This window comes from Anas acuta, chromosome 4, assembly GCF_963932015.1.
Source record: "Anas acuta chromosome 4, bAnaAcu1.1, whole genome shotgun sequence".
Lineage (NCBI taxonomy): Eukaryota > Metazoa > Chordata > Aves > Anseriformes > Anatidae > Anas > Anas acuta.
The window spans coordinates 48095522-48110218 of NC_088982.1; the positions used below are offsets into that span (position 1 = coordinate 48095522).

The window sequence follows — 14697 nt, forward strand, 5'->3', positions numbered from 1 at the left end:
AGAGGTTTTTAATTGATGACACTCACATGATACACATTATCCTCCATGGAGAATGAAGTTTTGGGACACAGGGCTCAGCAGAAAACTTTCCTCACCTCCCTGTGCTTTCCCTTGCAAACCCACAACTGCTTGCAAGCTGCAGTCTCTTCCCCCAGACTCTTCACCTCAAAATCATAGCATTTCTTAAGAGTATCTTTATACACTGTGCCAAAAGTATTGACAGCATTAGGAAAGAGCTTTGAAGGTTATGGACCATCATATGACTTCTGCCAAAAGATTAGTCCTTGCAAAGTCTTTCTGTATCAGCACTGTAAGCAACTTCTGCTTTAGTTCTAACATATCCAAATTTCCAATCTGAATCTGGATCCCCTTTAACCTTCTTTTCTGAGCTATGGACTGTTGTTCAAGTAGGCACATGCATGCTAAAGAAACTAAACTATGATACAAGGGGGAAAAAAAAATACAGAGAAAATTAGAAAAAGCAGTAAACCATGTTTAAACTGGGGAAATAAATTCATAAGTTGAGCTCCTACCTAAAGAAAAAGATGGGTATAAGGGCAATTATATATCACGAAGAGAGGAAATAGTATGACTTCTAAAATGTAAAAATGACATAAAAAGAAATTTAACAGCAGAGTACAGCTCCAGTAATAAATACATGTTTATTAACTGTAGGAATAAACTGAGTTTATTCAACAAACCAAACAGCACTGTATAAAGCTACAGTATACAGGAGCTACTTACTAAAGACACATTAAAACTGAAGGAGGATTTAAAAGCAACAGGTTGAAACTGGAAAAAGTACTGACTAGAAATACGACGTTGTCCTATTCCATACCTATATCCATTAACTCCACTCATGTCTTATGTCTAGTCTGTAAAATCAGATTATAAACATTTTGCTTATATTTTTTCCTCCACAAACTGGGAGCTGCTACAGTAATCTCTTACACCAATCTGAAAAAATAAGGTTTATTTAGTTTCATAACCTGCACTAATCTCTCCATGACTGATGTATTTGAGGTATTGTTTTGAACCAAAAATTTGATGACTGGATTGAGTCAAGCCTGAGTTAGCTAATTTTATGCATATGTATCTACATGTAGATCGGCAATGTGTATACCAGTATTACTTTCACATCCAGTACTGCAGCATAAACAGGATGCTACCTCTAATTAATAGCAACACTAGCTTTAATAGCACTGTTGACATTATAGCTCAAAGTTTTCTCTGTGGTAGAGAAATACCCATAGCTCTTAGCTTTCCACCTCACACACACACACACACAACCACAACTGTGACAGGTTCTCACAGTAGCTATCCTTGTATGTTCAGTATTTCTTCATGAGAGCAAGAAAATACTATATTCCATTCAATATAGATTATTACAAAATGAGAGAGAAAAATAAAAGGCAAGCTGGTTAGCATAGCCAGCTACATCTCTAGATTTTTATCACTGATTTTCCAACACCTACATTTTTTAATCAATACTTGAGCTATGGAGTCCTGCAAGACTCTTAGCATTCAATTAAGATAAACAAACCCAAAATAAAAAGACAGCCCGCCATGGTTCAGTGCAGTTCTTGTTTTCAAGCTTCTGTATGCAATAAAGATTATACATTATCATCGTTAAAACAGTTGAAAGCATTTCTAGGGACCTCAAAAGCTTCTGCTGATACTAAAAGTCCCTGAGCATACTCCTGATTCATTATTGTTGCCGTTTTAAAGACTATTGCCAAAACCATTATATGAATTATTGAAAATAAATAAAAATTTAGAATTAAAAAACCTCTCTACAAAAGCAGCATGGAGATCAGAAAACTTTTTGCACAAATAATGTTTCTTACTATTGTTTTATACAAGGGTGTATGTATTGTGTGTGTATGCGTATGTGTATATATATATACATACATCTTCTTACGCTGGTCTGTATCAAGATTAACAAAATCTCAATTAAATGTAATTTTTTTCATGTTAGAATGCTGTAATACTCATTTGTTATTCTTATTTCTTTCTTGATGACAAATTTAATATTGTTGTTCAGATCCTATTAATCATCCTTCAAAAGAACTGTCATTGTATTTGGAGACAAACATTAGTATATAATGCAAGATGAATTCTAATTTCGACATTTATAGAAGCTAGTTTATTGACTGTTCTATAAATCCCTGTTGAATTAGATGTTCTTCTGACCCTTTTTAACCTCCAGGGGTAGAGATGACACTAGAATGTAGACTTTGCCTAAATTGATGGTATTTAACTTGAGTACATCAGAGATACAAATGATATTTACTGGAAATTAAACAGTTGCATGACACACTGCACTCATGAAAGCCATCCCACAGTAGTACTTGCAATCTAGCTACTGTGCTTGTGCTGTGCAAAGGCAACCCCAAACTTCTGACTTCTGCCATCAGGGATAGTGGGGACTGTGGGTACCCACAGGGCTGCCTGTGTGCACACAGGTGAGACAGAATAACCTAGAAACTGCCATGGGACATCACTCAGGCACTGGCTGCCTCTCCCTGTAGCTATCCGTAGAGAAGCCTTGGCCACGGTGCACGTAATCCATAATTGAGGTTGCCATCCCATCACCTCCCAGTCACCTTTTGTAACATCCTGAGCACTTCATTTTACTTCTTTACTTACTCCTTGTCTCCTATTTTTCTTCACAACTCCATGCACAATAACAAACTGTGCCAGTATGGGCTTGACAAGAGCACTGGCTATTACGGCACACTCTGACCTAACAAAATGCAAGACTTAAGTCTCTCAAAGCACTTCAACTTTGTATCATCTCCAGTTTCACTACTGGATTTAGTTTTTGTTTGTCTAAGAAAAAAGGTATTTTATGCTTTTCCCTGCTCTTCACAGTTTTTGTCAAGAGAATAAAATGAATTTGAATCAGTGCCTAAAGCCTTAATCTTGGTCCTTTTAAGATTACCCAGTGTTTTTCCTTTTACTTGAAGAGCATTTTACTAAACAATATGTAAATGATATAGAAGCCAATCAAGGATAAAGCCTGTTTATTTATTCCATTGGGAACTAAAAAGAAACACAAACCAAAAACTTACATGTGCTTTTCTTATTTGTAATAAAAAGTCAAGTTTTTGGCTTAGTGACATTTCTCATTTGTGTAGTGCTCTGATTTTAGCATATGGGTGAGAGCGTTAGATTTGAGTTTAAGGGTAAGCCCAAGAACAGAAAAGAGACAGAGAAAATCGGAACTAATGTGAAACAGAAAACCCTACCACCTCTTCTACTTCCCTTATCCCTTGAATGTCCGAGTATTTGCTATTGTAATATTTATTTATTTATTTTAATTGCTTTCATAATGTATTTCTCAATCAAACCAACTGCTTTCTTCCAAGGAACAGCACAACATGATAACGCAGTTTATTAAAGCCAATGCCTACTTAGAATCCTATTATCCAGGATAGCTCCCTGTTTTCATCTCCATGTCCTTTCCCCTTTTAACACCTTCACTTACTCATGCCATGCTATACCTTAAGGGTGTATTATTAAAAACAAGCAACGATAATCACACACTCAATGAGAAGGGTGTCTTTTTGGCTCATTTAAAAGGCCAAAAATAAATTACCCTAACACACACTAGTAAAAAATAAATAAATAAAAAATCACGAGTCAGTGCCACACTAACTACTTCAGATGTTGTTCTTCCTTTGACTTAATTTGAAGAGTATAACACTTTATAAACTCAAAGTATGACTCTGACTCAATGCAAAATAAACATCCATAGACTTATGTACATAAAAAAGGTGATAGTGGAGAGTGTATCCTTGGCTACAGAGACTACTTGCATCATGTACTTCTGTGCACAGATGCCCTAAATTGTTTGTATGTGTGTGCATATATGCATGAACATGCATATGTATTTTATTCTGCCTAGTGGAAAACATGTTTATTCTGCACTCTGAATTAGTATGAAGGTTAAGCTTTGCAAAAGATATATGCTATAACTTTCCAGTCAAAATATTCAATGGTATAGCTTTCATAAAGAAATAAGCATTTGTATTTTAAACCTTCAACCAAACAAAAACCACCTAACAAAGCCACCTAAAGGAAAAGACAGAAAATTACCTAAGGAAAGTAATCAATGGCAATTATTCATAATAAAACTTTTTTTTTTTTTTTTTTTAAATAAGACTCATAACAGATTAGTATAGAAAATATCATTAGATTATATTGGTTTTTAACTCAGAGGCATTTCTGTTGCAGAATAATTCATTTTGAAATAAATTGGACTAATTTTCCCTTTGTAAATCTGGTGTTGCTTACCTCGCTACCTACTTCTTTGTGCACATGCCTGATGGTTTCTAATCAGATATAGCAAACCACATCAATTGTGTTTTGCTTTTGAAAGTGATGGATGACTTTGCTCTGTTCAGAGAACATGAAGATCTACACTTTTTCCTTGAAGGAAACTTAAATGCAAGGCCATGTTGCCTTTATTTTTCATTTAGTATATAACCCCTAGTCAGTGACAAATTTCCCGTCTTTTCCTTCTCACACCAATTTGATTGCTCAGCAAGCTTCTATATAATTTCCTAAAGTACTCAATTTCCAGCTTTGAATCTCTAAAGTTTTCTTTATTATCATCTGAAAATTTAAAAGCTATCCTCAGCTTTCTTTACTACATTGATAATACTCATATTTTGCATAAAATCGTAACTAGTATAAGTAAAGGAAGGCTTTGTAAAGCCAGACTGTGAAGTATAAGACTAGAAGTGAAACATGAATTAAAAGGCTGTCACAAACAAATGAAATATTTATGTTGCTTTATTAAAAGAAAACAGCTGTGCAAAAAAAAAAAAAAATGGTTTCTTGCTCCTTTTAGTTGATTGAATACATACTGACAATATACTTTCAAATATTGTATTTGTCTACTTAGTATCTAATCAATCAAGCTATATTAATCCTTTCCCCCATCCTCTCCTGTTTCCAAAGATCTGTCATAGGCAATACAATATTCGTATTCAAGCCAATTGAAACTGATTTTGAAAGAAAATTTCATGAGGTCCATATCAAGTGCCTAATTAAAATCTCAGTGTCACACCCCCTGCTTACTCTCCATCTCTGTTTGTAGATTAAAACCAAATTAAACCCTAAATGCCATCTTCCAAAACTAGATATGTAAAAATAAGCTTCCACATTTTTTTTTTTTAGAAAGTCTATGTCACATATAGGCGTTTGAGTTTAGCTTCCTTTGTGAGGAACTGATAATCAGGAAGAACTGCAGAGATCTGCTTGAATGCTCTGCTGTCACAAAGCCAATCTAAAGGGCAATACTAGCAGAAAATTAAAAGCAAGTACAAAAAAATGCTTTGGTGCCAAGACAAAATACAGGCAACAATACTGTGGACATTTTTAGGAAGAGATGAGAGGAATTTCGAGTTATGTATATGGAATGAAAATGTATATATCAGAAAGATAGAAAGAGATGTGATAGTACCAGTACGTGACATTCTTGTACCATAAGCTCCTGGAAGAAAGAGGGAAACTACAGCTCCTGCATGGAGATGAAGCATAGTTTTAAGGTCACACACAAAAGGCAGCAGCACATACAGACTAATATAGAAGACTGAATTATCACTTGTTTTCAAGAAAGATGAATTTAGACTACAATTGAAGTAAATAAATGAAACCTAGTTTGGGGAATAGTAGGGCTAGAGGGCTAAAGGAAATAGTTTGGCTTGCTTAACTTAGCCAAAAAACAGACCAAGAGGGAAGATAACTCATGTTTATAAAAAAAAAAAAGTCTTCTGAAAAACAAAGCAAACAAAATTCTGTTCCCATGTAAATGGAAAGATAATACTGTCATAACAAGAAAGGTACAGAAAGGTACACCCCAGCTGTTAATTCAGGCCAAAAAAAAAAAAAAAGAAAAGAAAAAAGAAAAGCTAAGAAGTCCTTCCAACCCCATCTACTTTAAAACATTAGTTGATCACCCTGTGAAAGAATTGTGAAAGCCACTTAATAATGGCTTAAATCCCTATGAAGTGATTGGCTTAATTTATTCTTGTATCCCTATTTCCTTTTTTTTTGTGCCAGTTTTTATGTCAATTCAATAAAATCAAATAATATGCACTTTTAAGAATCTTTGTTTTCTCTTGTAATATTTATTTGAAAACAATGTAATATAATGTTTAATTACAAATTTGCTTCATGAGATGAATATCTTAAGTCAGTAAACACTTCAGCTTTAGAGAGGTGCTGAAAAACACTGGTATAAGCATCATAACATATAGGAAGGAGGAAGTCACAGGTTTTATGACATGGATAGAGAAATTATGCAGTACTTAAATTAATTTTATAACCCACTTAATATCAACTATTTTTTCCCTTTTCTTTTTTTACTTATCTATTTCTACCATTGAAAAGCAGCATCAGAATAGTAACATTTAACAGCTAGATAGACTGAATTCAAGCAGCTCACCCTTCTTTGCTGTAAGGGACAGGAAACCTTGAGGAACCCCTCACCACTGCCATACCCTATAAGACCTGTGTGAGGAGAGGCTGAGACCTCTGGGTCTGATGCAAGAAGTTCAGAGGGTGTCGTGGTTCCGCTCGAGTGGGCAGCCGAGCTCCACCACAGCCGCTCTCTCACTCCCCCTTCTCAAAGAGGAAGGGGGAGAAAATATGTGAAAAGGGCTCAAGGGTTGAGATAAGGACGAGAAAATCACACAATAATTATTGTAACGGGCAAAACAGACTCAGCATAGGGAGACAGTAAGATTTATTGCTCATTACTAACAAGCTAGAGAAGTGAGAAACAAAGGAAAGAAACCAAAAGCACCTTCCCCCCCCATCCACCCTCTTCCACCTCCTCCCCCCGAGCTGCGCAGGGGAACAGGGGAATGGGGGCTATGGTCAGTCTACAGCGCTTCTTCTCTGCCGCTCCTTCTCGGTCACTCTCGTCCCCTGTGCTGTGGGGTCCCTCCTGTGGGATACAGTCCTTGATGAACTGATCCGGCGTGGGCTTCCCACAGGCAGCAGCTCTTCCAGAACTGCTCCGGATATGGGTCCGTACCACGGGGTCCATCCCTCAGGAGAAAACTGCTCCAACCTGGCTCCCCTACGGGCAGCAGCTCCTGCCAGGTCACCTGCTCCTGCGTGGGCTCCTCTCCACAGGCTACAGGTCCGGCCCAGAATCTGCTCCGGCAGGGGTCTTCCACAGGCGACAGCCTCCATCGGTGCAGGGCCACCTGCTCCACCGTGGTACTCCATGGGTTGCAGGGGGACATCCTGCTTCACCATGGTCCTCACCACAAGCCACAGGGGACTTCTGCTCCGGCGCCTGGAGCACCTCTCCCCCTCCTTCTACACTGACCTTGGTGCCGTTCCTCACTCCCTTCACTCTCCCAGCTGCTGTGTGGCACAGCGTTTTTTTTCCCTGTCTTAAATATGCTCTCACAGAGGCGCAAAACAACATCGCTTATTGGCTCAGATCTGGAAAACAATGGGGCCCTTCCCAAACACGGGGCAGCTTCTAGATCTTTCTCACAGAAACCACCCCCTATGGCCCCCTGCTACCAAAACCTTGCCACGTAAACCCACTACAGAGGGGTATGTATTTGCTGTCTCTACCTACCAACAGGGATCTAGAGAAAAGATATATCTGGTCTCTTTCAGAAGCACTCAGTAAAAGAGATGCAACAAGCAGAAATTGCAGCCAGGGAACCTTCAACTAGTTGCAAGAAAAAAGAAAAAAAAAATCTTTACAATGAGAGTCATCGGACAGGTTGTCCAGAAAGTTTGGAGACTATCTTTGGGGATATCAAAACTTGTCTAGAGAAGGACCTTAGCAATCTGATCTAACTTTGAGCAGAAGGTTGGATGTGGTGACCTCCCAGGATTCCTTCCACCCAGGAAGGTTTCATAATTCTAAAAATGATCCATATTTCTGCAGCTCTTACTTGGGCTAGCAGAAACATTGCAACTCTTCACAGAAATTATACCACACCTAGTTTAAGCTTTTATCTTTTTGATTATATTTAAAGGTCACATCATGAACATCAACAATTTATAACATATTAACTACATGAAGAGCACTGCTAAAAAGAGTAAGACAATTTTGTTCATAAACTCCAAAGAAGTGTGGACAAGCTAATCTATATCTATGGGATAGCTTTACAGAGGCTTAAAAATCTAAATGTGTTGTAAACACAAAAGCCAACATGTTGGATACTCAGTTTAACGATACTTCTTCATAGTAGACCTCACCTCTTGAACAGCTACAGTTGATTGACAGTATTTCAATTCAAAAACAATTCTTTTCATTAATTAAAAAAGAACAAGAAAACAAATTGCACCTAGATGAAACCTTGCTGACAAAAATATTGTATAAAATTCATAAAGTATGCTGTAATTTTGAAAAATGTAATCAACTTACCTGCAGTTTGACATTATGCAAATACATAGGTGAAGGGTATTTTCCCCAAACACTAGCTATTGCTGCCAACAGAAAAATGATGTGAAAGAATTTTATGTTTTTACAGTAAAGAGGACCTTCTTGACATAACTGAGTGGAAGTCTAATAATTTATTCTAACTAGAAACACGCATACTTCAGTTCGTGTCAATATTTGCATTGACTACAAATAATGTTTTCTTTCTTCATGCAATTAAAGTAAGATTCAAATATGTAGCCAAAATACATATTTGCCCAGTAGCAGTATCGTTCAGATTTGTCCTTTCAGAAAACAGATGAACTAACTATACGTGTAGCCTTATAGTCCTGTAAATACATTATTGCCATTACTAGTAGTAGGCCTTTGTATTAAGTTTGGAAGATCTCAGGGCTATCAGATTTGCTTTGCCTGTCTTGACCCACCTGGAGCTTTCTTATCACTTGGTTTAGCTAGAACAATAATTTGTCAGTGACCAGGTAGGTATTCTTAACTTGCTTCGCATAGACATATCTTTGTATGGTGCACACACAATTACCATATAGAAGGTAACAAGGCCTCTAAAAGGAGCAGCACAAGACAAACCATAGAGGAGTACCTGGGGATGGCAAAAGATGGGGCACAAGCTAGGCGGGGCTGCAAACTCACAAGTAGTCAGTTGAAGAACCAAAAACCTGGCTCTGGACAAACTGGTCTTAGGAGTAACAGAAAAGAAACAAGTGTCTAACATTATGCAAAACGCACCTTTTTTTTTGTTTGTTTTGTTTTATTTTCAGACCAATGAAGAAGCAACCAGTTGCAAAGCTGTCCTAGCAAACATATAAAAACGCCTCGATCAAGCTTCTTCAGGCAAAGAGATGCTGACAACTTGCCACATTTCCCCCTCCCGTCTTCCTCCATGCCCCAGCAGCAGTGAAAGATGAAGAACACCAGGAAATTGAATAAATATCAGGGGATGGACATTTAACATTTATTTACTATACTATTTATTACTAACTTTATTATGTGTGATTTTTTCTATAATAATATTCTCCATTATCACTTCTCTTTCTGTAATAATTCAGTCTGAACTACCAATAAGAGTTGATTAGGCTGTTAAGATTTCAATTAACAAGATAATAAATTCTGATTTTGTTTAAAAGGCATGTTTCCATTTTGCCTATAACAAGAGTTTGAGCATAATATTTACTTTAGATTTGTTGAGTATTGTGGCAATAAAATGATCATGGACAATAGATGAATTATGCATAGAACATTATTTAACTAATATTTAGATGAATAATTAAACAATTAGAGGCAGTAAGCAGTCTATATTCAATTTAAACAAAAAAATTGCATATTTTGAAATGCATATTTTATCTCTTCCATTCCAGGAGAACACGGCTACTGCATACACAGTTTTCATTGTTTTTCTTGTTTCACAATACCCTAGCAGATAATTTTATTATAAGAAAATTAGCCTTTTTTTTTTTTTTTTTGCCTGCTTTCATATAAATGCTTAACAAAAAAAGGATCATTAAAGGGTCTAATTTCCTGAACAGTAACTTTGCAGCCATCCATATCTATAATAATTATCTGAAAACACAAATATACTCTACGGATCTTGGAGTATACATGTATATTTCTCAGTTGATCTTTGAATCAAAAACACCAAGTATGTTTTTCTCCTCAGAGAATATTTGATGAGCACCCTCATGGGGTTGTTCACTAAATATAAACCAAGAAAACAAAAGATAAGATCCATAAATATGTTCTCTTTGTATAGTATGCATGCAAGAAGTAAAGAACTCTTTTCCTGACTGCCTTTGATTGCTGTGCCTGATGACTGCACATTATAGCGATTCTCCACATGGCATTTTCATAAAGCCATCTACAGCACAGAAAGCAGGAGTCACGGTCAGTTGACCATCTCAAATACCTCAGCTCAACTCCTCTCATTACAGCGTGTTGCATACTTAACTGAATTTAGCTACGCACTAATTAACACAGAACAAAATATATAGACATTTGACAGGCAGCACTACAGTTTTTGTCTGTAAAATTAACAGCACAGCTTCAGCATGCCTAGAGTTTTGGATGATTTCATTTTGTCTTTGATAGGCAGAGACCCGTGCTTTCTGTTGAACAAACTGCAGTGGGGATCACGTTACATATTTCTGGGCTGTGCTTTTACAGCATCTCCAGAGGGGATTGGAGAAAGACTATTTTAGTGTGCACTGAGCTCATTGAAGTATTTCTTCCCTAAAGTGCTGTTCTCAATCTAGTTTCCAGAACAGATGAGCATGGGCAGAAGGAAGCCTTTTGCGCCCATACCAGAACTTTAAAGTATCAGAAGACTCCTAAATCACCCTTGAACACTAACTATTCAGTAACTGTGTGCCTGTGTGATTGGGAAGGAGAGGGGGACATCTGTGGAGATCCTGATTCACAGCAGGTATTGTGTACATGTCAGAGATTCTGATATTAGGAAAACTATGTTATTTAGACTTTTGCTGAACATGACATCTTGCAAATCCTTGCTTTAAAAATACTGTACTTGTGTTATTACTATTTCTGTATGAAATATATGAAGATACTGAGAAACTAATACAGCTAAGAGATGCCAAATCAAGACAGTAAACGACTTCCTTGTTGTTAGATACCAACTCCTAAAGTTCAGTGACAGCTTAAGTAGCATTTACCAACATTTGTACTATGCTTATTGAAAACGCCACCTGCAAATTAATCTAATATATAAAAACAAGAGTCAGGCCCTGTAAAAACGTTAATATGTTAACACCCAAATACAGCAATGAATATACTTGATGCACTGCCTGGTTTAAAAGAATACTTCAATTCCACGGTGTTCAAGAGGGCTCAAGTGCATGCTTTCACATATCCCATCTGAAAGGTGCAGAGCTCCTAGCTACAAGCGCTTAGTGACTGTCTAGTCATAAGCTCGGATAGCACAGAAATGGTTTCAGACACTAGTAATTTCAGATGTATAACCTAGACATGTTCAACTGCCCTAGTTTGATTTTACATGTACACTGAAAGCTACTAATACTTCAGACACATCTACACAGAGACATTGCCTGAGATAAGCAAATAAATCAGGCAGCAGGAAGAGTCGGATTGAAGCTCTGCACAGACTGTTTCCAAGATGATAAATTGTTCTGTACCCAATAATTATTAGTGAAGCTGACATATACAGAGTGGACCCAAGAGGCTTCACCACACAAAACTGCATATAAGCAAGTTAAATAGCTGCAAACTGAATATTATCTATACAGTAAAAATTAAAAATAAAATAAAAAAAAATCTCTTAGCCCTAATATGCTTTGCATGAGATGGCATTAACCATAGCAGTGACTAAAAGCAAACAAGAAACCTTTAGTGTTAAAAAAAAAAAGATCTACTAATTAAATACGATAAACATTATGTGTTTTATAGCTGAACTTTCATGTCTGTGCTTGATGGCACTTTTATAGCATAATGAAAATAACAATGATTTTGGTTGGCAGTAGCAAATATCACTGTTGATATTTTCTCTTCAGAAAACAAAACAAGAACAAAAACAACCAGCCTCCAGGAGACTACAGTTTATATTTACTTTGTATGTAGAATTATTTTATGCAAAAACAAGGGATGTTAAGCAGTGTCCTTACTTGTTTCTGATCATTCTTTTTACACAGCCTAATCACATTCCTTCTACTGGATTCAGTGAAAACAATATTAAGCTGAAATATGCCTTGAAATTTGAAATTACACCAGAAAAATAATTCATGAAATATAAATGCACAGTTTTGTACATCATTCAAAGATCAGAGTGCAAACTCCTACACTCTTGTAATTGTATACCTACAGCATTTGGCTTTATTTTTCAGTTCTTTCACCTTCCTAATAAGAAAGGTGACATGCCCTGCTAAGCAAGACACAAATATATTCAAATGCTTGATATAAGATAATGATGTGGCTCAGTCAAATCATCACAATAAATAAGACACATGTATTCCTGCACAGCTGAAAAAATGTTTTCAGCTTATTTTCACTTTCTCTCTGTCCAAAGAAAATGCCTCGACTAAGGGCTATGAGGCTCTGCCATCCAAAAGCAGCAACAACAATTATCTTAGGAAAAAAAAAAATAATGACAGGTAAGTTGTATAATGCTGGGAATTTTAGGCTATTATAGTTAATGGTAATAATGGAGCAGAAAAATCTTTTTCACTCAACTGAGAAACTGAAGAAAATGCCTCATGTGTTCATATCTCCTGTACTTCCCTGTATGGATGGATTATTCTGCTACTAATAACCAGAGCTTTAGAAGCTCCTCTGCAGAGAAACAGGAGATCTGAAGGCCATGGCTCAGAAATATTGTGGAAAATACAGCTTCACTCTTGACTCCAACTCCTCTCTCAGAGCCAGATAAGGATAAGACCACTTGTTCCTGATGACAGCAGACACTGCAGGAGGTGGCCCTGAGACCTACTGCAGAAGGTATGCAGGTGCTCAGGAGGGGGATAGGCACAGCAAATATGACAGAGACAAGCCAGAATTTGCATCAAACAGCACAGTAGCGTCTAATAATACACCATCAATCAGTCTCCTAACAACATGAAAAGCATTACCATCTTGGATGTAGTGGCAGTACTTGCTGCATATCTTGGTCTCCTACCCCAGCCTCTGCTAGTTAGGCCCTATATCGTCCTTCTGCTTTGTTTGAGTATCTCCAAGGCTGGAGATTCCAGCTTCTCTTCATGGTTCAGCCAACCTCTGCATAATGCTGTAAAGCTTGCTTTAGACCAGAGAACAACTGAACATTATGTAAGGACTCCAACAATATAAGAGATATGTATATTACCCAATAACTTACAGTAGACTTACATTTGCCCTTGTTTGGAAATTGCTCCTCAAAGTCCTTCTTCTACAACTACTTGCAATACTTTATCTTAGCAGATTTTTACACAAGTTCCATGAAACAGTAGCTCAGGAAAATCCATCTCAAGGGACACTTTCTGCAATGAAACCTCAGGCTAGGTTGGAGAAGGGGAGGGAAATTATTTTACTGAAACAGCAAGAACATCAACCAGACATTTGATGACAAATATCAGTCTCTATGAAATACTTCCTAAAATCAACAGTATTTGAATTCCTTAAATATGCGTCACTTCCATCTGGAAGAACTCTCCTTTCTCAGCTGCAAACATTAAAAAAATATATATACATATACATACATATATATATATGTATATGTGTATATATAAAGTTATGCAGTGACAGCATACCCTCCCTTTCCTCCTTACTCCCATCACTGTTACTTCTCCAGTGCTCATTGCTCAACGCTTCCTTTTTAGGCCCAACAATTAATTTTACAGAAAATTGCCCAGCCATTGCCCTCTGACTGGAACAAGGACAACTGAGCTTCACAGAACATCAACACCACCACATCTCTCCGAAATACTGGGAAAAACATTATGCAAAAAGGAAGGACAATTTCCTGTTATTTTTGTACTCTGCAGGTAATACTCCCATTGCCTTAATACCTGTTAAGGTACCAAAAGATATTGAAGTGTTTCTGACACTCTCTTCTATGAGAATTTTTAGCATAGAAGTAGGACTCACTTGCAAAAAGAACATATTGTGCTTAAAAATAAAAAGGAAAACTATTCAAAAGGCTCAGATATTTTTTGAAATACCCTTGAGAACAATTTATATTTCAATCCTGGCATTCTTGTAAATTAGAAGCAAATTCTGTAATCTTTCAGTAAATAAAACTGAATGTTTTTCAGCAAAACTACATCTACATTTTTCTGTGAAAGGAAGACTTTTTACTTTCAAATTGCCATTGAAATTGCATTCTCCTGTGTATCACTCAGCTGCCTTCTTTTCACAAACATCCAAATAGGGTCTGTATTTGTAATGATTGTGTCCTGTGGCTCACTTTACTGGTAGCCTGATTATTCTGTCTAGAACAATAAATCATTTTCATGCCCTTTAAACATCCAGTTTGTGCCACCATTTAAAGTTAAAACATAAAATCTAATAATAATTACAGACAAATAAAACTACTAAATTTTATTGCCTTTTTGAAAGCTACTTTGTATACTACTTAGATGTTAATTAATTTTTCCTCTTTTTGCTGGAATACAGTGTTTATATAGTGTCATCATTGAACATACTGATCAATTATCATTCATGTTCCCTATATCTGGTCCGAGCTATAAATATACTTTACTTACAGGCTGAAAACTGAAAATTAGTTAAATTAAGAGATGACCAGAAAGACCTCA

General features: G+C 36.6%; 1 protein-coding gene across 6 annotated transcripts in view; it reads right to left on the bottom strand.

Moving 5' to 3' along the window:
* The window catches only part of FSTL5 (follistatin like 5), a 402914-nt gene that overhangs the window by 301322 nt on the left and 86895 nt on the right, over positions 1-14697 (bottom strand). Inside the window, exon 1 of one of the 6 annotated variants that reach the window (XM_068681114.1) lies at positions 13292-13396. The exons of 4 other annotated variants lie outside the window; for them this stretch is intronic. In XM_068681114.1, the coding sequence (XP_068537215.1) occupies positions 13292-13293 (2 nt within the window). In that variant the 5' untranslated portion in view covers positions 13294-13396. Of the gene's footprint in view, positions 1-13035; positions 13210-13291; positions 13397-14697 lie in introns of those variants that run through there. One more of the 6 variants, XM_068681112.1, reaches the window with a different exon arrangement.